This window comes from Vigna radiata, unplaced genomic scaffold (assembly GCF_000741045.1).
Source record: "Vigna radiata var. radiata cultivar VC1973A unplaced genomic scaffold, Vradiata_ver6 scaffold_7, whole genome shotgun sequence".
NCBI lineage: Eukaryota > Viridiplantae > Streptophyta > Magnoliopsida > Fabales > Fabaceae > Vigna > Vigna radiata.
Genome location: NW_014543262.1, coordinates 3,939,099 through 3,962,026, shown reverse-complemented (window position 1 = coordinate 3,962,026; position 22,928 = coordinate 3,939,099). Strand labels below are relative to the sequence as shown.

Here is a 22,928-nt window from a genome sequence, read left to right as displayed (position 1 = left end):
AGCCCCCTCTAGCAGCGGCAGGGAGCAGCGTTGGACTTTTGGTACATATGCCAATGTAATCGCTTACACCATCTTCGTAAGCGATTACAATGACAAACACTGATTACAGACCTACAAAATGATCAAGTCCTTACCAAAAACAGCACAATGGGGAGCCCCCTCTAGGAGGGGCAAGGAGCAGCGTTAGACTTTTTGTACAACTTTCATTGTAATCGATTACACCTTCTCTGTAATCGATTACAGTTGCAAACACTGCATACAGGCCTGGGAACTACCTTAACTGTAATCGATTAAAATGTCTCAATTGTAATACGTTTCATTGTTAAAGTAATCGTGTACATCAATCCCTGGCCTATGCCATTGGCATATTAATAATGCTAATGGTAATAACTTATATAATGTAACAAGAATAAATAGCAAAACCAAATAAAACACGTAATGAAACTTCATAAAGAAATTCCATTAACCACTTCCTTCATTCACAATCAAATTAATATATCAATACAAACCTGTTGATACTTAAACAACTACCAAATTCTAAACAACTACCAAATACTAAACTACTAATATATAACAAATTTAATTATTTCCAAATTTGGGACTATATCTAGTGTAAGGAGTTCTACAAGCTTTGCTTTTGTATCGTATTCTACGTTGTCCTTGTCCTGTCTTCATAGCACTTCCACGACTGGAAATTCCTTCCTCACGTCCAAAATCATTGTGAAAATCATTTTCTTTACAAGGCGTGTTGTAACTACCTTCATGTTTAGTGTTATCTTCAAGCAGCTCAGCCTTCAATACAGATACCTCTTCTTCAAGTTCTTCAATAACAGCATCTTGTTCCTCTAAATGTTGGTCTAGAAGCACTAAGGCAACTACTTTTTCTTCATTATCTGACTTTTTTCCTTTCTTCAAATCTTCAGAATATAGGTCTACTGATGCTTTAACAGATGGCTCACCCATTTCTTTCCTTGATGCACCGTACTCATGAACCATCTACAAATTATTCACATTCACCTTTGATTTTAACCAAATACTCAGACAAATTCAATAAAACAATTAAGTACATACCACACCTGTTTCCATCGCAATTTTGATAAACTTGTCACCCACAGACATCCAATGCAAAATTCTTGGATATTTATGGACATAAGCATTTGATGGAATGAAACGATCACAAAACCACACCTGAAAAAGATCATAAAAGTCGTAAATACTCACTTCAATTCAGATCCTAACAAGAATACATGCCTACTAATTTACCTGAAACACGTATACGCAACCATCAACATAGAAATTACTTGCACCTTTTCCTCTTTTCCATGATAAATTCTGTTTGCAAAAACTACTAAGAAGATAATGATACACTAAAGGAGCCCAACAAAAAGTTCCCAAATCATTTATTCTATCAACAATCTCAAACAATATTGGAAATATTGTTCTCTTTCGACTAGGTAGCAATACCTCATGTATACCAATAAAAAGGTAAAGTCTGCAAACATCAATGGCAGGCAACTTTTGGTGGTTTTTCAAGACAAAATCAAATATCAAATCCAATTTATATTTTCCTTTTCCGTTATCTTTGTCAAAGTAATTCTGACAATCACTTTTTGAAAGGTTCTTTTCAGTCAGATTAATCTTCTCACCAACCAAAGACAACCCTAAGCTTAATGTTACATCCACTTCTTTGAATTCAACAAAATTTTCACCAAATAAAAAACATCCTCGTTCATCAACCCATTTACTAAGTAAATCGCTCAAAATGTTCCTGCCAATCCTAAGGTTATCCGGTAACTCCAAAAACCATTTAAAGGGAGTATTCGAAACAATACACCTGTGCTCCTCAGTCAATAATGCATTCAAACCGGCTACATACTTTGTTTTCATGGAATGACGAACATGTAACTGAAAAANNANAGAAAAAACTTTGATCAAAATTTCTTCCAATAACCAAATACGAAGCCCCAACCCCAAAGGTCAAACCGAATACCAATACCCATCAACGTCAATGTTCATACCTTGTTGTTCGAACACTCAATGTCATTTGAGCAAGCCATACCAAAACAAAAGATAAAAACTTTCTCTGAATAGCAAAGCCCCAATGTCGCACTCAACACAGAGTAATCACCACCTCAACGCCTTCACAGAAAAAACGTAGTTAATACAACTTGCAAACAAAACCATGAACGATAACTTCGAAAGAAAAACAAAACATAAAACTACCAAACAAATATTGCTCCCAGCTACGATGCAATGGAGAACGCAGAATGCGAAAACGAAGGAAAGCGAGATCGAAAAATTCTGAAGGACGCCGAGATCGACACACTCCGACAACGAACGACGACCGAGATCGAAACACTCCCAAAACGAAAGACGAATGTCACAAAGGGGGACAACTTCAACCCTAATAGAATCCGAGAATGGAGAAAAACCCAACGCTTAGATGGTTCAAAAGTTCTCTGAAAAACACCAAGGGTATTTCCGGAATCACAAGAACTTCCCTAACTCAAATAAAATTTCCAATTAAAAAATTCATAAAAGCTTGGCCAATCAAATGCTGACACGTGGCATTGTCAAAACGTTGGCAAAATAGCGTTGTCAACATATCGCGATCCTTGATAATAGATACACTCTTCTTCATATATGGCGTTTTCCCTATCTTTAAATAGAATCTAACACCACATGGAGAATTGACTTGACATTTATAGTGCGGTTCAAATTGAGATGAATTTTTCACGTGAATTAAGAGAGAAACATGCTTTTCATCCAAAACTGTGGAATTTATTCACTATGTGTGCCTCATTAATTTATGTGTAATACTTGTTTATCAAGTTTTGTTTAATTTTGAGTAATATTTTTAGTTTACTTTGAGTTCAGTGTCTTGTTAGTAACTGTTTTGTTTTTAATTCTTAATTTTCTTTCACTCTTAATAATTTTAAGTTAAATAACGTCTTAGTTTACTTGCTTGCTTTTATAATTTTCTATTAATAATTCTATGACATATTATCTAGATATTCTTTATAACCTTCACACAAAATAATCTCCACTAAACATTTTTTTATTATGTTTTATTGTATTCATTATAATAACATTTTTGTGTTATATAATTATATGAAGTATTTTTTGTCAAATTACTAAAGTGTGATGATACTATTAGTATTTTTTCTTTAATAATTTCTCAAAAAAAATATCAATCACTCCAATTATAATTTTACAATTATAAAAAAAATGAGACCATTTTCATTCTATATGTGTAGTTCTCAGTAACTAACAAGCATGTCTATATAAGGACCAACATGTGGTGAAGGAATCCATTGTTAATTAAGCACACTAGTTATCTCCACTTCCACCATGGTTTTCCAACGATTTCTCCTCGTCACATTTCCTTCACAAGGCCATATAAACCCTGCTGTTCAATTTGCCAAGCGTCTTATTTCCATGGGAACATATGTAACTCTAGTCATTACTCTCCACATCTATCGTCGCATCACCAAAAAAATCAACATTCCTGGCCTCTCCGTCCTCCCCTTCTCTGATGGCTTTGACGATGGCTTCTTTCTCGTCAGCAACACTGCCATTGATTACCACCTCTACCTGTCTGAGCTCAAGTGTCGTACCTCAGATTTCGTGTCCAATCTCATAGTATCTACCACTGNCGAGGGAAACCCTTTCACGCACGTAGTTTATACTCTCCTCGTTCCCTGGGTGGCTGACGTGGCAAGAAGCTTTAACATTCCCACTTCGTTGCTATGGATCGAAACGGCCACAGTCCTGAACATTCTCTACTATTATTTTCACGGCTACGCTGATTACATCAATGAAGAAACCATGACTGAAGCTTCCTGTTCAATAAAGCTTCCAGGGTTACCGTTTTCGCTTTCCCAACAAGATATACCTTCTTTTTTGTTGCTNTGGAAACCAACCATGTTGTCTTTTACTTTCACAGCNTTTCAGGAACAAATTTTGCAGCTTGACCGAGAAAAAAACCCNACGGTGCTGGTGAATACGTTTGAAGAATTGGAATCTANGGCGCTGAGGGCCGTTGATGGGATGAACATAATCCCCATAGGGCCATTGATTCCTTCTGCTTTCTTAGATGGGAGAGACCCTAGTGATGCTTGCTTCGGTGGAGATATATTCCCTATGTCAAACGATTATGTTAGGTGGCTTGATTCGAAGGAAGAGAAGTCAGTGGTTTACGTGTCCTTTGGGAGCTATCTAGTGCTAAACAAACGACAAATGGAGGAAATTGCGCGAGCGTTATTTGATTGTGGACGTCCATTCTTGTGGGTCATNCGAGAAAAGGAGAATNAGGAGGAGGTATTAGAATTGGGAATGGAATTGGAAAAGAAAGGGAAGATAGTGACGTGGTGCTCTCAAGTAGAGGTTNTGTCACATGGTTCTGTGGGTTGTTTTCTGACGCACTGTGGGTGGAATTCGACCATGGAAAGCCTTGTTTCTGGGGTTCCAATGGTGGCGTTTNCGNTGTGGACAGATCAGATGACTAATGCAAAGCTTGTAGAAGATGTGTGGAAGATTGGGGTGCGGGTAGACCATGATGTGAATGAAGATGGGATAGTGGAAGGGAAGAAGATTAAGAGATGTTTGGATGTGGTTATGGGAAGTGGAGACAAAGCATGTGAGTTGAGAAAAAACTTACATAAATGGATGGGTTTGGNTAGGGANGCTGCCATGGAAGGTGGCTCTTCAGAAAACAACCTCAAAACTTTTGTTAATCATGTCGGAGATCAATTTATGCATACTTAGATCACTCAAAACTAATTGTGTCTTGTAATACATTATGNAAGAATTAAGTTTGGAAGATCAAATTATCAATATATGAATAAAACCCTAGAAAAATATCATTTACTTTACCACCTTTTAATCATAAAATTTTGGCTCTAAGTTATACATTTATTAAATAAGTTTAATATTTATCGAGTTTCAATTTTATTAATCTAATAAGTTTAAGTTGTTTTTTTATATTAATTATCTTTAAAATAATTTAAAAGTGTTACATTTTAAAATCTTCTCATTTTTTACCGATTTTTTTTTCTTCTTTCATCTTTCATCTCTCACTATCTTTCCTTATGTTTACAAAACAAATTAAAATTCTAGATTATCAAGCGTAACTAAGAAAACAAATTTAAAATTTTAAAGTTTGTCATTTTTTTTTTAATTATGGTGAGAATCTTAGTTTTTAAATTGCATAAATAGAATTATTTTTTTATGCCCTATTTTATATTTTAGAAACTGTGCAAAATGGATATTTTTGTGAGAGGTGGAGGGAAGTGATGAGAGAGGGATAGAAAGACCAAATGAACTCTATTTACTATTAGTAAAATATAAAGACTAAAATTAATCATAAACTTAAAATTTTATATTTAATTAGTAAAAATAAATATGAAAAAAAATTGAAATAAAAGAATAATATTCTTGTGGTTAAATAGAAATATAAAAAAAGCATAAAAATCTAAAACCTTAAATGAAATAATATTTATTGAAAATTATACGTGAACTAAAAATAAAACTAATTTAGAATAAAATTATACGCAAACTTTACTAGTGATTATGTGAAATTAAATTAAAAATAAAGCATCTTACATTAGTGTGGAGGATAGAATGGAACAGAATAAAATCCAAAGTTTTAAAAAGACGTAGTTGATTTTTCAATTTATTTATTCTCTGTTCTTTCAAGAAAAATAAACATGTTTAACATACCATTCTACAAAAAGTGAACTTTGTACTGTAATGGTATAACTTTGATACAACTTGTCGTCTGTCATTGTTCTTTTCTTTTTCTTTTTCTTTTTTTAATTTCTCCCTAAAACATTATATATTTGCATAACCAGATTCTATAACATTAGGTGGATGTGGCTTCTTCTTTTTATTTTAACTAAATTGATGTAATTTTACTTCTAAATTCGAAAATTTACTGATTTTAAAAATTTTACCATTTTTTGATAAGTTGTATTTGGGGAAAATGATTTCACATGTAGAAGTTTTTGTGCATCATAGAAAACTTTATCTTCAATTTAAAATAGTTAAAGAAGTTGTGCACCAATAATGTAGCATTGCATTAAAAAGAACTAAAAGAAGTTGTGATTAGTAAGCACAACTTTGATTTTGGTAATTATGTTTTTATTGATTAAGTCATGAGGAAAGAAAGATGATTTACAATTTTATTTGCAAAACCAAACCTTGTTAAAGAAATAAGTTTAATATTTATCGAATTTCAATATTAATTAAATAAATTTTAGTTGACTTTTTTTATTAAATTATCATTAACATAATTTTTTCCCCTCTCTTCCTTCTTTCATCTCTCACCATCTTTTCTCATTTATTTCCTCACAGTTAAGAAAACAAATTAAAATTCTGAATTATCATCAAGTGCAACTAAGAAAACAAATTTAAAATGTTAAAGTTTTCCATTTTTTGTATTTTGGTGGGAATCTTATTTTTTAAACTGCATAAATAGGATTATTTTTTTATGCCATACTTTATATTTTATAAACTGTGCACGATGAATATTTTTTGAGAGGTGGAGGGAGGTAATGGAAGTGATAGAAAGACCAAATAAATTCTATTTAATATTACAAAATATAAATACTAAAATTAATCATAAACTTAAAATTTTATATTTAATTAGTAAAAATAAATATAAAAAATTTGAAATAAAATCATAATATTTATGTTTTTAAATAGAAATATAAAAAGTATAAAAGTCCAAAAACCCTAAATGGGTATTTGTTATATATAAACCTTGGTAAGAGGATATAGTGTGTTGAAAGTGACAAATCCATTAAAGTTGGCCGAAAAACATTTTCCCTTAAAATGATGTATAAAATAAAGCATCCTAGATTTCGTTATTCTCTTATGTTTTGGACTTTAGGTGGAGGATTTAATGGATGAGAATAAATTTAAAAACACGTAGCTGGTTTTTCAATTTATTTATTCTCTGTTTCTTTCAAGAAAAATAAACATGTTTAACATACTACTCTCCAAAAGGTGAACTTTGTACGGTAATGGTATAACTTTGGAGGGTAATGATACGACTTGTCAATAAAAATTAGGTTTAAACCCTTAAATCGTCCCTATTTTTGAGACGTTTTCCCAATTTCATCCCTCATTTATTAAAACTTCCAATTTGGTCCTCATAAGAGCCAATTTGAATGAAATTGACCCTTTCCGTTAAATAAAGTTAACAGCGTCAAGTATTTTGCCAGTACAGTAAATGAGGTGTTATCTTATGCACAGGTGTCATGCAACGTGTCATTGATCTGATCAAACATGAATTTTTTAAAAAATTAAAAATTAAAATATATTGTAAAATCAGATTAGGGATTTAGGTTTTAATTAGGGATTTCACTTTGGAGCGAATTTGGCAGTGGAGAGTGCATCGTTCATCAATCGCGAGAGAGGATACAAAGTGTATTAGGGCATTCAAGGTTTGTAATTGGAGTTTCGAAGGCAATCGCGAAGTCAGATACAAGTTTGCGTCAAGTGGTTCGAGCTCTTCGAGGGGACGATTTTAATATCAGTGGAAGGTTAGTACGATTTTAATATTGTGATGTCTATCTTGTTATGTGGGGATGCTTTGTACCTTGTGGGATTGGGGTTGTCTGAAGATATGTTGTTTTCATAATGCGTTGTGGTCCCCCATGTCCCCCATAGTTACATTTCTTTTGTTGTGTCATTATCAGTTTTATAAGCGGTGTGTTTTGTCGTTTTAGGGTTATTTGTAGGTGTAGAATATTGTTATGTGTGATGGGCGATATGGAGGTGGTTATTCACCATGGCGGTATGTTCCTCAATGAGGGGTGCCTCAAGTATGAAGGACAAAGTGATACCATGGTTTTTGATCCTGACGTGTGGTCATATTTTATTGTAGTGAGTGCAGTAAAAAGTTTAGGGTACGATGGTTTTAAGGAATTGTGGTTTTCTGTTGGATGTGGTCCTGTTTTGGATGATAGGCTAGAACCATTGTCTGATGACGTAGGTGCCATGCACATGGTCAATTTAGCTAACTTAAATGGACAAGTTAATTTATATGTTGTGCACAATGTGTCTGAAGCTGAAGTGATTCAAATGATTGAATACAACGTTGATGAAGCTGAGGTTGAGGGAAGTGATCCTAAAGGTAATGAGTTTGGTGAGGGTGCAGAAGTTGTGGTTGAGGAAGCTGAGATGATAGAAACTGAGGTTGAGGGAGGTGATGTTGAGAGGACAGAAGACTTAGAAGTGCAGGGAAAGGAACCTGAGGTTGAGGAAGGGGATGGTGAGGAAGTTGTGGTTGAGGAAGTTGTGGTTGAGGAGGCTGTGGTTGAGGAGGCTGTGGTTGAGGAAGCTGTGGTTGAGGAAGTTGTGGTTGAGGAAGCATCTGAAGTGGAAGTTGATGAAGTTGTGGTTGAGGAAGTGCAGGAAGAGGGTGATAGGTTACATGGGAAGGCTTACAGAATAGAAGTAGAAGACTTAGATGTAGAAGACTTGGACGATATAGAAGTAGAAGTCCGTGATGGTAATGATGGGCTAGTAGACATAAATGTGCAGTGTGATTTACCTGATAATGAGACTGACATGGAGGTTGAGGTTGAACCTTTATTACATGAATCTGAGTCAGATAGTGAAGAAGATGAGATTGATGATTCGAGTTGGTTTAATGATGAATGGGAATCAGAGGACTTGACTTCTCCTCTGATAAGTGATGAAGAAAGTGAAGAGGAAGAGGGTATGGTAATTATTCTACCTTTATTATGCCAAAAGTAATGGCTGATTACATGTGGGATGTGGTTACATATTTTGGGGATAAAAATGACATTCTTGATGCTATCAAATCTTATGGAGTAGAGAATGGAAAAAATTTAAAAATTGTTAAAAATGATAGAAAAAGAGTAAGGGTTAAATGTTTGGGATCAAATGGACAATGTCCGTGGGTGGCATACTTTGGTTTCATGGATGCAGTGAAATCATGGCAACTAAGAACTATGGTTGACAGCCATACATGTAGTAGGGAACACAAGTTGCGGCTATTCAATGCAAAATGGCTTAGTAGAAAATTGCAAAAAACAATAAGAGATAATCCTAATGTAAAGGGCGTTGAAATTAGAGATAAATTTAGTAGGAAATGGAACATAGCAATATCCAAGAACATGGCTTACAGGGCCAAAGGCCATGCATCAGATGAAGTGGAAGGGTCCTTCATTGAGCAATATAGGAGAATTTATGATTATGCACATGAGTTATTAGCAAGAAATCCTGGGTCCACAATAAAGGTGCAAGTTGATCCAGTTAATGGCAAACCAATCTTCAGGAGGTTTTATGCATGCTTAAAGGCATGTAAAGATAGCTCTGTCTCATGCAGGCCAATTATTGGCCTTGATGGAGCCTTTTTGAAAGGCAGACACCATGGTGAGCTACTAACTGTTGTGGGTCGAGATGCTAACGACCAAATGTTGCCACTAGCATATGCAATAGTAGAAGTTGAGAACAAGGACACTTGGACATGGTTTCTGGAGCTGTTGATTGANGACTTAGGTGGTCCANATGTGTGTTCTGGTNTTACAATCATGTNAGATCAACAGAAGGTACCTTCCAATACAGTTTTTGTCTTTGTCAATTCTGTTATATAAATGGAATACATCATCTAACTCTTTTCTCACTGATTGACAGGGTCTAAGACAAGCAGTTCAAGATGTTGTTCCTGGAGTTGCACAAAGATTCTATGTAAGGCATTTATATGCCAACTTCAGGAAGAAATTTCCTAGAAAGAATCTGAAAAAGCTCATGTGGAGGGCAGCTTTAGCTACTCACCCACAACAATGGGAGAATATCATGAGAAGTATCAAAGAGGTGAATGAAGATGCTTTTCGACACCTCATGAGCCTTCCTCCAAGGTAAATTGTTTTCATTATTCCCTTTTAACTTGTGTATTTCATGTACATTATGTAACAGGTTTTTAACTTGAGTATCTAATATTTCATGCATGTTTATTGTAGGTTTTGGTCTAGATCAAGGTTCACAAGCACAACTACATGTGATACCTTGGTGAATAATATGTCAGAAGCATTCAATAGTGTTCTGGTCAATACAAGGACAACAACCCACTTCATTGGCTAAGGATCAACCAGATAGAGAACAACCAGTTCAGAACTGAAGAATATTATTTGTTTTAGTTGTAGTCAATGCTTATCACTTTATGTTTCAGTTTGTAATAGACTAATGGATCAGTAGTTTTTGGTTTAATGGATCGGTTTGTAATAGAGTGATGTTTAGAACTTTATATTTGAGTATGTAATGGTTACAAACATGTGCAATGGATAAGCACTTTTTGGTTAATGGTTACAGACATGTGCAATGGGGAATGAAATTTGGATCAGTACTTTTTGGTTACATACATGTGCTTTATTTTATCAGTGCTTTAATATATAAATGTTTATTCAGGTCCCAAGAATGGGGAATGAAATTGTTTATTCCAGTCCAAGTGATGGACCCTTTATTTATAGTCATTGTTTCCAAATCAGGGTATGATATTCAGGTCCCACTCATGAAATCAAACAAATTTAAGTCAAGGCAAACTGATAAAGGGCAAAGTTAATACAAACTAATACAGGTCCAAATCATGTTATGGTTTTCCAAAATATCATTTCATTAAGCATACTACAAACTGATACAGGGCTGATACAAGGCAAACTTAATACATCTTATCAACTAGAACCAAAACACAACTAAAACCAAGACACAACTAATTAATCAAGCCCCACCCATCAACATTGCAATGATAACGGTGTTCATTACAAATACAACCCCAACCAAAATTTTCAACCAATTTTGAACACCCATCAAAGCTCTCTGCACAGAAGCTATCTTCTTATCCCTTTCATTTTCAAAACTCTTCACCAACCTCTCATCTTTTGCTTCCAACACCTTACAGCTAACACTTTCTTCAATTCTCCAATCAGTGCACCATCTGAAGTAGTTGCATCCACCATTTTCACTTCCAACCTTATACCTAGGGCAACCCCAAAACTTTTTGCCTCGATTCTTAACAGTTTTTGCATTCCTCAACACACAGCTTTCTCCACAATGGCATATGATCGAACCATCATTTTTGTTCCAGCTTCCATCTCCACGAGAGCTAATAAACCGCAAATGCTTTCTTCCACACTCATTGCAAGTGGATGACGAACAAGAATGACCCATGGACATTTTCTCTTCTTCAGCTATCGCACTTACCTCTTTCAAAATTTCACAAGCTTCCCAATCTTCATCAACGACGAACACAGACCAATCCGCTCACAATTTTTGCTTCTTCAGGTTTCGCCCTTTCCTTTATCGAAAACCCAGATCCTCTCAACTTAATGAAAAAGGCAATATGAATCTCATATTTGAGTTCATTTTAAACTGTCCAAAAAGTATTTTAATTTCTAATTTTTGTAAAATGTCATGTTTCATCAGCTCAATGACACGTTTCATGACACTTGTGCATAAGTAAACGCCTGATCTACTATGCTGGCAAAATATTTGACGCTGTTAACTTTATTTAACGGAAAGGGTCAATTTCATTCAAATTGGCTCTTATGAGGACCAAATTAGGAGTTTTAATAACTGAGGGATGAAATTGGGAAAGCGTCCCAAAAATAGGGACGATTTAAGGGTTTAAACCTAAAAATTATTAAATGAATAATTTATTATTTTTTAATTCACATTATCAATAACAGAACATTATAAAATAAATAAATTATTAATTTAAATAATTTTTTAATACATTCAATGTATTATCAACTATTTCATTAAATAATTCAAATAAATTATTTAAAAATTTATTACATAATTTTACTTAATGTTTTAAAAAAAAATCATTGTAAAGACTTAAAAAAATAGTTTAAAGAGTAAAAATATTTTTTATAAATGTCATTTCATTATTATATAATTAAAAGGTGAAACTATAAATACAAAAGTCACTTATTCGAATTTTATTTGATAAAATCTATCAATTTTTTAAAAATTCTTTATTTTTTTTTCTATATCTTTTAGATTTCTAATCTCATCTTTCGCCTCTTTTAAAATAAAAGGTTATTCTAGGAGTCTTAGTTTAAAGCACAACACTTTTACTCGATCATATTTGTTAAAATAAGTTCTTATGCTATTTTCTTTAGTCATTTAGAAAATTTATATTAATGTGGTGTCTTAATGATTGTAATGGTTCAAAAAATTTAAAAAGAATAACTATCTATTTGTGGTTTCTAAAGTATGTTCAGATAATTGATATGATTTATGAGCATCCTATGAGGATTGAAGTTTTGTGAGCATGCTATTTTATAACTAGTTGATAACTTTCTTATTTTCTTTATTTTGCCTTTATAAAAATCTTCTTTTAGGGTTTCGAATTTTCTAGAATTAGGTTAAAAATGAGTTTTTGTTTAAAATCTTAAGTTTCCTGGAAAAAATAAATTAAAAGGTGTTTTGAGTAGTTCTTTTCGCAATAACAAAATGTCTTTCCTTTTAAAAAAAAAATAGAATTTGAAAATGTCTTTTTGGATAAATAAGTCTTCTTTCTCTGTATTTATTGTTTAATCTCATTTAAACTTTCTCTTTTTACATGTAAGTCCCTAGTCAAAGAGGACCAATTGGTTAACATTAAGGGTTAGATTTTGCCCTAGGGTTAGAGCAACAACTTTAGTGAAAAGTTGCGTTTGGAGGAGCTATAAATTGAAAGTAGAGGCACGAGCTTAAGCAAATGAGAATTCACCCCCAAATTCAAACCTTTGAGCTAGGGTTCAAAGACATTAAGAGAGTGCATTCGCAAAGAGAGTTGTGATAACTTTCACCAAGTGAGTTTACTAATTGAGTTTTTGCATGACTGAGTGTTGTTGTTGTCGTTAGGAGAATTTTTTTTGTCCTTTATGTGACTCAAATGAAGTTTTTCGTTCCTTGCATGATTTAAGGAATTTGTGTTTCATCTTTTGTGTCTTTAAGAAAAGTCTTCTCTAAACCTTAAACTTTTTTTCTTTTAATTGTAAGTTTGATTTATTTTTAGTGTTTGAATTAATTCCTTTTTAGAGATTAATAATTAGATGTAGAGTCTTTTAATTCGAAGTAATATAAATATTTATGTACAAATTTTCTATTTCTTACTCTCTTTATTTTACTGAAGTTATTAAAATAAGAAAAAGGTTTTAATTAAACAACAAATTTTGAAAAAAGAAATTAAAGTATCATTTTTTTTTAAACAAACACGTTCATCCCCCTCCTTGGTTTGTGTCTAACGTAAATATTTCGTACTATGACTCTAATAAGATTGGTCTAGGTCGAAGGTCGAGATAGACCCATCAGGATTGAAGGTCAATCTTACCCGATTTAGCTAAAGGTCAAGATATGTCATCTTAAACCTAAAGTTTAATCATATATTTAAAAATAATAACATTTTTTCACGTTTAAAAAGAAAAACTCATTGTTTGAAGTTTTATGGATTTTTTGGTCTTATGAGCTTTTTTAGTGAAGATCTTCTTGATCCAACGAGTTTTTTTTTTTTAATCCACATTAATCATGACCAAGCCCAATGAGCTAGAGTAAATTGATGGGGGTTACTCCCTCCACCTCCCCAATTCCACCCTCCACATCCCCCAATTTTTTTAACTTTTTTTAAATACAAAAATAACATTTTCTTATTTTTTGATTTTACTGTTTTAACCCTATTTACAAGTTACTCTAACCTAACTTTTTACTCCCTTACCTACTTCAGTCAGACTTTCAGATTCTCACCCCCACGTTAACTTTCATTTTCAAAACCTTTCCAATTCTCCAAGACTTTCATTTTCAAAACCTTTCCAATTCTCCAAGACTTTCATTTTCAAAACCTTTAAACTCTCCCAAACTTTCATTTTCAAAACCTTTCAACTCTCCCAGCCTCTTCGCAGTCCTCTCTTCCTCGTGGTGTGCTTTTGGCTTTTTGTGAGTGCGGCGGAGCGGCGGGTGGCGGTGCGGCGGGTGTGCGCTGCGGTGCGGCGGTGTGTGTTGCGTTGTGGCCAGTGTGTGCGACGGGTGTGTGCGGCGGTGCAGCGCGGTGGTGCGGCACGGTGGTGCGGCGCGGTGGTGGTTGTTGCTTCGTTTGTTTCGAGAGGTTAGTTTCTTTTTGTTTCTTCCTTCGTTTTTTTTAATGTATGTAATATAATGTTTAGGATTGGGTTGATTTGTAATCTGTTGTTGATTTATGGTAGATCTGTTGCTCTGCTGAGGTTTCTGTATGGTATCTGTTGCGTGCTCTGTGTTGGATGTGCTGAGGAAGAAGACGTCCAGGCCTCCAAACGGATGTCGACATTCCTCAACGAATACCCATATCCGTTTAAGAAAGTTTAGAAAAAGTGGTTACGTACCTCGGCCTCTAACGCTTCTTAACACTGCTTCCCTTAAAGGTCTGATAGAGCATCATCACTAAAGGAGAGATATAATAATTGAACTTTGACAAGAAATTGTTTCAGGAAATCTCGATGTTTCAATCATCACTTCACACCACAACACAAAAATAGGAGGAAGAATTTCTAGAAAAAAAGAATAAAGATGAAAGGATTAAGATAAAAAGAGAATAAACAGGTTATACGAGGGTGGGGTGGGTGAATGAAATCGTAAAATTTTAATCTTAGATATAAAATTTTACTAAAAGAATAAAATAGGAATAGAAAAAATAGAACAAAGGGTAAAAATGGAAAGAGGAGATATAAGGAGCAGGTGGAGAAATGTAGGGAGTAACGCCTTAAATTGATAGTTCTAATAAACACATGGCAATGCATTTGGTGACCCAAATGTTCTAATTCAACCATCAATAATAATTTATTGGTGTTTAGTATAAGTGAATAGATGTTAGTAGTATCATTTGAATAATTCAATAATATCATATCATTTAGGAGTTTAGTTAAAATCAATTTAAATATTTTTTTCTATTTTAATTTTTTAATATGTACTTTATGATAAAATTAGAATTTCAAATTTTAAAATAGATAACATCTCAAAATATAGGGTGACAAAAGGGAACAAAATGTTGTTGGCTTGTCAAAAACAAATCAGAACGAAAAAAAATGAACTGAAAATTCTATTCTAGCCTGTACTTTGATCCATTGATTGGCAGGTTTTGTTTGCCAATTTTTTTTCATTTTTTAATTCATTTTAATTTTTAATTATATATATTAAAATGTACTGTGAATATTTTTTAAATTTTAATTAATTAATTAATATCTCAAATCAAATAGATAATAATTATTATTATGTGTTAAATTATTATATTATAATTAATAACTAAAATTTAATTTAATTTATAATTATTAATAATTTAAATTATAACATTATCAGTCAAATAATAAAATATATAAAAATTATTTTTTTTTCATTTCTCTTTGTTTTTATTTTAGAAAGAAAAAAGATTAGTCTCTGTACTTCTTCTCGTCTTTAACCTACAAATTTATTTGAGGAGGAGGGGTGATAACAAATTTGAGTAGCGGGCCGACCCATGCCCGTTTTATCATCCCTTATTAAGTACAGTGATCTTATCGTACTATTTCAACGGAATTAAAAATAAAACGATATTCTGGTTTTTTAAAGAACCCAAAACTAGGAATAATAATTTTTCCAAGAGTTTTGTTTTGATAATTTTTTCTTTTGAGAAAAGAAAGGATGAGCTAGTTTGCTGGACCATCTTTGCGTTATGAATACTAAATTAAAAGGAAAAAGTTAACTTTAATCACACTATTTTAATAATTTTTTATAACAATAATAGTTTGTGATTAATTGATTTTAAATATTTTTTAAATAAAAATTAAAATAAATTAATAAAATAATAACATGTGTTTTATTATTAAAAAAAATTGTCAATATTATGTGAAATTAAAAAACGATGTGTCAATGACAAACCTGTTTTGTCAGAACTTATCTATTTCAAGCAACTTGCTTGCAAAACTATATTATATCAGACTTTTCTTCCCTCCATTAACGTCACTCCTCATCGTTCCATACAAAATTTGTCTTTTTAGGGAATAAAGTTATGAATTATGTCATTCATGTGCGATTACTTAAATCCTTGGTGTTGTCGAAATTTACCCTTTAATCTTGGTTGCTTTTGAAACCTACAATATATTAATTATATTTTTATCTCTTATTTCTCAATTAAAATTAAAATTAATCTCTCTTCCTTTCTTTAAATTATAATCAAATTTATTTCTTCAACTTTAAAAATATATTAATTAATTTTTTTAATTAAATTTTGTTAAATTTATTTAACATTTTAAATATGTCTATGAATTAATATCTAAGTATAAATGTATTAAATATAAGGACCTGAAAATAAGCTAAGGGCTTATGGGTTTTATGTTTAGACAATTCAGCCCATAAAGTTTAAGGACACATGACTTAGAAGAGGCCTCTATAAAAATCAGATTCTTCATTTAGTCATTTTCCTTCTCTCTCTGGAAATCCTTTCACATAATTGCTTTGTCTTCTCTCTAGAATCCTAGCTCATTGAACAGTTTAATTTTTAGTTTGAAGGTGCCTAAACATTCACAACGGCAAAGGCTTCACATTGAACCAAATAGTTTCTCCGTATCATTCCAGTAAGGTTCTCCTATTTTTCTCCACTGATACTTAGGGTTTGGGGCTTCTACTGATTTTATGCAGTTAGAATTGCCCTTTTTCTAATTCCTCTTAAATCATAGCTCTAGGAGTCACTTTCTACTGCCGATATGGGAGTTTATAGGTACTATGTGTCCAGTCTTGGTGAGACTCTGTTAGGGCGTCTTCAAATTAGCTGCTCTTTGAGAAGCCCAGGTAAGGGGAGCTAATTATTTTGCTTGAAATTATTTTATAAAATATATGCATGTTGAATTCTGAATTTGATGCTTTGAATTGAACTTGTTTTAGTGTTTTATGTATGATTGAATTAAAAATGTGATGTACTATTGAGACTGTAATGTTACTGTTTTAAGTAATTGGTTTTGGTATGTATTATACTACTTAAATGATTTATCTGGGATTGATTTTATGTGTCATGTTTTGATGATTATGAATTGTTTCTGAATGGGTTATTGACTATGATTGGTGACGTTTTGGAAAAGATCTTAAGTGAGATTTAATTAGCTTTGTTGGGTAGCAATTGGATACACAGGTACTGCTTTATATTACTACGAGAGGAAAATATATAAAAAAAAAAAAAAGAATTGACATTGGAGGTTTAGAGCACAACAGTCTAGTTTAGGTAACTTAAATAAATTAGTTAGAACTTGTTGATAGCCTTTCTTTGTTGGTAGGATAGAGGAACCTTAAAAACCTGAGTTGGCACATCCCTGATCATAGAGCAGCCCTGGCCTGGTCTAATCAGTTGTGACTAGTCATATGTGCTGGCGTCGAAGGTGAGTCTGATGCGTTCAGACATCTGGGTCCTCTCCGGTGACCAATTGGGAGAAAGTAAGATCTCTACTGTGATAGTAATTAGACAAGTAGTTTACCAAATAAGAACCATTTTGGGGTGTAAGAAGGATTGGAAAAAGGTAAGATCTCCACTGTAATAACGTTCAGTATAATATGAAATATTAAATATGTAACCAAATAAATATATATATATATATATATATATATATATATATTATTTTTATAAACCTATCAAAAGCATAAGGTGCAAGTTGTTTTCTTTTTTATTTATTTATTATTCCATTCATTATATTAAATTTGCAATGATAAATTTGTTTTAGCTTTCAAAGATTATGCTATTATTATTTTCACATATAATCCATGATTTTTATCAATTACTATATGGTATATATTATTGTTTGGTGATAACATGACAGTATTGTCTATTTGAGATGATTGGAAGTGGTTGTGGAGCATTTTCTGTTATATATGACTTGATCTTTAAGGCTTAAATATGTGGTTTGATTATAATTCAAAGGTGTGTGAATTGGGAAAGACTGAAACATGATTTCATGGTTGCTTATGGTAGCTTCAAATGTAGAATCTCTTGGTGAGATTCTTAGTGTTTTAGAATGAAAGTAGGAGTTCAGTCTTGGGGGTCTTCTTGACGCTTCAATGACCTTTCTTCTCACATAGAGAGGATTGGACCATGTGGTGAGGAGTAGCAGGAGNTCTTAGTCTTGGAGGCTTCCATCATACTCCAAGGCGCGGAATAGACTAACCTCGTGAGTGTGGCAGGGCGGGGGAGCCCAGGACGGGGGAGCCCAAGGCGGTAGAGCCTAAGTATCACAAGCCNCCACGGGTGCATGACCCGCCATAGCTCGACTATCATTCTAAAGTCCGGACGAGTCAAGTCTAGTATCTAACATGATAGGATGAATGTTTTATCTTGTTTGCTTTAAATTAATATCTTGTATGTACATGTTCTTAATTGTATGCTTTTTATATAATTAGCTCACCCTTGCAATTGCTTGTGTTTGTGCCATGTTTGCGTTTATTTTCCTTGCGATGATCATCCACTTGGATGGGAGCAGATGGCGAGGAGATACTTTGGAAACAACTCTTGATGGGAAGGAAATGTTGCTACCTAGTTCTCTAGGCTTTAATTATCTCATCCTAGGATATTTTGAAGAAACTTTGACATGTTCTAAGTTTTACATTCTTTGTAATTTAAGGGAGAAACTCTAGTACTCCAAGTTTCCAAATTGTACAGCTTAAGGATGATTGTAATCCTATTAGTCTTAACTGTTTTCTAGTATTATTCATGGTGACGCCTTTATTATATTATATATCTTTATAATATAATTGGGATGTCACATTAAATGGTATAAATAATTTAAATATCATCGTAAAATAAATAAATTTAAAAATTAATTTAGTTAAAAAAATTAAAAACATTGAACTAAAATTTTGAAAATAAACTAATTTTAATTTTTATTTAAAGTTTAAAGATAAAAAATATATTTAATTGTATGATAGATTAGGTTCTTTCTTTTGGTATTTATGGTCATATTCTAAATCAACTTAGCATGAATTGAGTTATTTTTTTTTAATTCGTTTAATCCAAAATCTAAATGGATTTAGACTAAATTTGCATACAAATTTAATTTGTTAAAAAAATACATGTATTGTAAGAAAAATATTCAAAACATATTAAAAAAAACGCATGTTCTATTTTAATTATCTATTTTAAAACCATATTAAAATGGCCATTAACCCGTTTTACAACTCTTTTACTCCCATGTTTGTTGAGTTTGAATCATTCGCAGCACTTTTAGAGAGATATGATAAAAAAATGAAAGAAAAACAAAACTAGTTAAAATAAAGTAGCATGAAGATTGGTCTGAAATGGATACGTTGAATATGGTCTTACATCATATCATATCATTATCTTCTTTCTTTATGTGAGAGCCAAGTCGATCACGTTTTTGGATTTTTACCTTTGAAAAATAATTACTTTTTTTCTTAAAAGAGGATGAATGAATCTTTTGATTTATTTTATCATAAACAAGTTATGTTAATCTAGAAAGTTATTAATACGATTAGGATGCATAATAATATGAGAATCTAAGATATTATTAATTATAAACTAAGGGATTGAGTTAGTTGAATAATTACATTCAATTTATTTTAAGTAATGGATGTGCTATTAGATGTGAATAATGACATAATAATTATATTTCTTTATGATTAATAATATATTGGAGATAATAAAAACTAATTAAGTAGTTGTACTTTATTTGAGTCATATTTTTATTATATTATATGTATACAAGTGTTCCAAAATTTGAATCCTAATAATACGTAGTTAAGTAGGTAATTTTATTGTTGAATTTATGCATCTACTTTTACTTTTATGACAAGGAAAGGATTTTAATATGTTTTAAAATACTCAAATATAAAACAATTAACAAATGAAGTTGAATTCTGAAAATAGAATTAAATAAGTTTTTAGCTTTTAAATTTAGAACTTAAATTAGAATTGATTTTCGATTTAAATTATAATATATTTTAGTTTTTAAACTTTACAAATAAATTATTTTAATCTAAATAATGTTAATTATTTTCATGTGTTAAATTATGTTTTAGATTAATATTTATATTATATAAACAACTCAATTTAAAATAATAATAAATTTTAATTTTATATTTAAATTTAGAAATTAAAAATATATTTAATCTTTTAAAATATATTAGTGTTTAATTATGGTTAAAATAAATTTGGATTTATTTTCATATTTATCTTTATCTGTGTCCAATAATCAATAATACTCACAAAATGATGATTTTCTTTTGGTGCATGATGTAATTGTGATATTCAAATTAATTATGTTGTTTATTACTGTAAAATGAGAAGTCAATCACATAAATGTAGTACAAAGTTTATAGGTTTAAACCTCATTTTGTTTCTTAAGTTATAAACAATGTTCAGTTTAGTACCCGTTTTTAAAAATGTAAATCTTTGGTCCTAAGTTATAAAAAATGTATCAAATGAGTACTTTTTTAACTTGAAATACTGTTTTTGGTTGTTTCTTAACAACTGGTACATCTTTAGATTGCTCTGATTTGTTTCTTAACAATAACAGCACTTTAGATTGCTCTTTGTACTTTGACTATGAACATCAAAAAAGGACTCATTTGATACATTTTTTATAACTTTACATTTTTAAAAGCGGAGATTAAACTGAACATCCGCTCATAACTTAAGGACAAAAAAGAGGTTTAAATCAAGTTTATAAATTAACTAATTAGTGCATATATTTAAAAAATTATTTTCTCAAATTATTATTTATTTTAATTTCAACTTGAAAAGATGTGGACTAACAAAATAATGTGTGAAATCTCTGGTCCGTCAATCTGACGGGATGGAATAGATTAAAAGAATCTAACTTAGCCTATCAAATCAATTTTCGACTGAGAGATGAACCCGTTGACTCAAATCCATTTGTAAAATTAAACCTAAATTTAATTTTTTCACTGTCATTTTGAATAGAGAGAAAACAATTCATTTTAGTTTAATAAAAGCTTAAATTTATATAATTTTTCATTTAAGAAAAAGGTGAAATTATGTAGAGACATTGTTATTTTATGGAAAACAATTAGAGCAATATTATTGTTGAAGAAATGGAAAAAGAGATAAGCAAGAAGTATGAAAGGACAATAGTGTAATTTAATAGGAAGGTTCCTATCCTAATAGCTTCTTGGACTTAAATACTAAGATTCAGAGGATATTCTGAGTGAGTTGATCATGGTTTTCCTGTAAGTTTAAGAAGAGGTTGTGCCTTTGAAATTGAAAATTGAAAAGAAGATAGTTTCAATTCATATCTTGAGGTAATTCTTGATACCCTTCCTTTTGTTCTTATAGAAAAATTGTAGAAAGGAAGAAAAATGGAGTTTTGATGTTTGAACTGTGCAGGTTGGGAAAGAGAAGATGAAGATCCTTCGTTCTTTCTGGAATAGTCCCACAGGCCTCAAAACAACGCATTTTTGGGGTCCTACCTTCAACTGGGCCCTTCCTCTTGCGGTACTTTTACTTTTCCCCTGTCACCCAACCGAAAATATTTTTAGGTTTACACTAATATCAACCTATTTATCAGGCAGCAATGGACACAAAAAAACCACCGGAAACCATTTCTGTCAATATGACTGCAGGTTAATTACTACTAAATATTAACTTAAATCTATTGCTTTCAATTCCAATTTCTAAAATAAATGATTGGTAGTAGTGCAGTTATGTGTGTTTATTCAGCATCGTTCATGAGGTTTGCTTGGGTGGTGCGACCGCGCAACCTTCATCTTCTCGTATGTCATATGACCAATGAGACTATGCAATTATATCAACTCTCTCGGTGGATCAGAGCTCAAAGGTACTATGCAATTAACTCATTCATCAAAATTATCATGCATACAGAGTAACGTTATTTGCTTGTTTGATATACAGGGTGGAACAGAGCATAGAGGAAGCAAATGCAGAGTGAAATATATTTGTTTAAACTCTCAAGGTGAAAGAAAATGTGTTCTAGCTTTAAAAAACAAGTCCTTCTATCAGTCATCATATACTCTTTTTTCTGTTTTAATATGCTTGTAATATTGTCATAATGTAACTTCTTTTATAATAAAATTGTACTTTAAATTTGATATATATTACTTAAAATAATTATGCCAATAAACCCTTACGAAGAAATAACTCACGATTTATGTTACAATATAATGAAGCGATAAAAGATAGATATTTGACGTATAAACTCCAGATATAGAAGATTCAAATCAGTACTTTAATTTTAAAGGTGACACTTATGCTCTGTTCTTATTAATGGATTTCAGGGAGATGATTTGAGTGGATTTGAGGGTAATTTTGTTGTTGTTTTTTTGAGTAGATTTGTGGGTAATTGAGAGTGGATTTGAGCGTAAAGTTTGTGAGAATTAGTGTAGGATTTGATTGATGTGATAGAATCAAAAAATTTGTTTAATTGGTAGAAATGAAAGATTATCAAAATACCCGTAGTTATTTTAGTAATATAAAATGTTATTTTATAATGTTATATTTAAATGTATAAATGTTAATAAAGAAAGGAAACTAATTAATAATAAGTCAAATTAATTTTTAAAATATTAAAAAAATTATAATAAAGTAAAATAAATATTTTTAAAAATGTAGTATTTGTTTGTAATATAATTTCTTACCAAATACTATCAATTTANTTGTNTACGAAAGTCAAATTCATTAATTTTAAACAAACATATAATTAAAAGGAGTTATTATATTACATGATCTAAAAAGAAGTCCCAACATAATAACATACAATTATATTATTAATAGTTCATGATGACCTTGCTTCATTGAGGTAGCGTTGCAATGCATTGAAACGATATTGTTGCGGCATCCTTATTAGACGTCTTGTATAGGATGGATGCGAAGATAAAAACTCGAAGCGTTGTCTGAATAAATTTTGATCTTCAATGTTCATAGTCTGTAATAA

General features: G+C 31.6%; 3 protein-coding genes across 3 annotated transcripts; all 3 read left to right on the top strand.

Annotated features, from left to right (window-relative positions):
• The first annotated feature begins 3,351 nt into the window (after positions 1 to 3,351).
• On the top strand, positions 3,352 to 4,767 carry LOC106753749 (crocetin glucosyltransferase, chloroplastic-like). Its single transcript, XM_014635599.1, has one exon. It carries the CDS (start codon positions 3,352 to 3,354, stop codon positions 4,765 to 4,767), a length of 1,416 nt encoding a protein of 471 aa, XP_014491085.1.
• Positions 4,768 to 8,765: 3,998 nt separating this feature from the next.
• Positions 8,766 to 10,116, top strand: LOC106753748. Its single transcript, XM_014635598.1, has 3 exons — positions 8,766 to 9,584; positions 9,670 to 9,893; positions 9,996 to 10,116. The coding sequence occupies exons 1-3, from the start codon at positions 8,766 to 8,768 to the stop codon at positions 10,114 to 10,116; spliced, it is 1,164 nt and encodes a 387-aa protein (XP_014491084.1).
• Positions 10,117 to 21,144: 11,028 nt separating this feature from the next.
• LOC106753855 (mitochondrial pyruvate carrier 1) lies at positions 21,145 to 22,088 on the top strand. Its single transcript, XM_014635722.2, has 5 exons — positions 21,145 to 21,279; positions 21,365 to 21,472; positions 21,546 to 21,600; positions 21,680 to 21,815; positions 21,890 to 22,088. Exons 2-5 carry the CDS (start codon positions 21,380 to 21,382, stop codon positions 21,924 to 21,926), a joined length of 321 nt encoding a protein of 106 aa, XP_014491208.1. The 5' UTR covers positions 21,145 to 21,279; positions 21,365 to 21,379; the 3' UTR covers positions 21,927 to 22,088.
• The last annotated feature ends 840 nt before the right edge of the window (positions 22,089 to 22,928 follow it).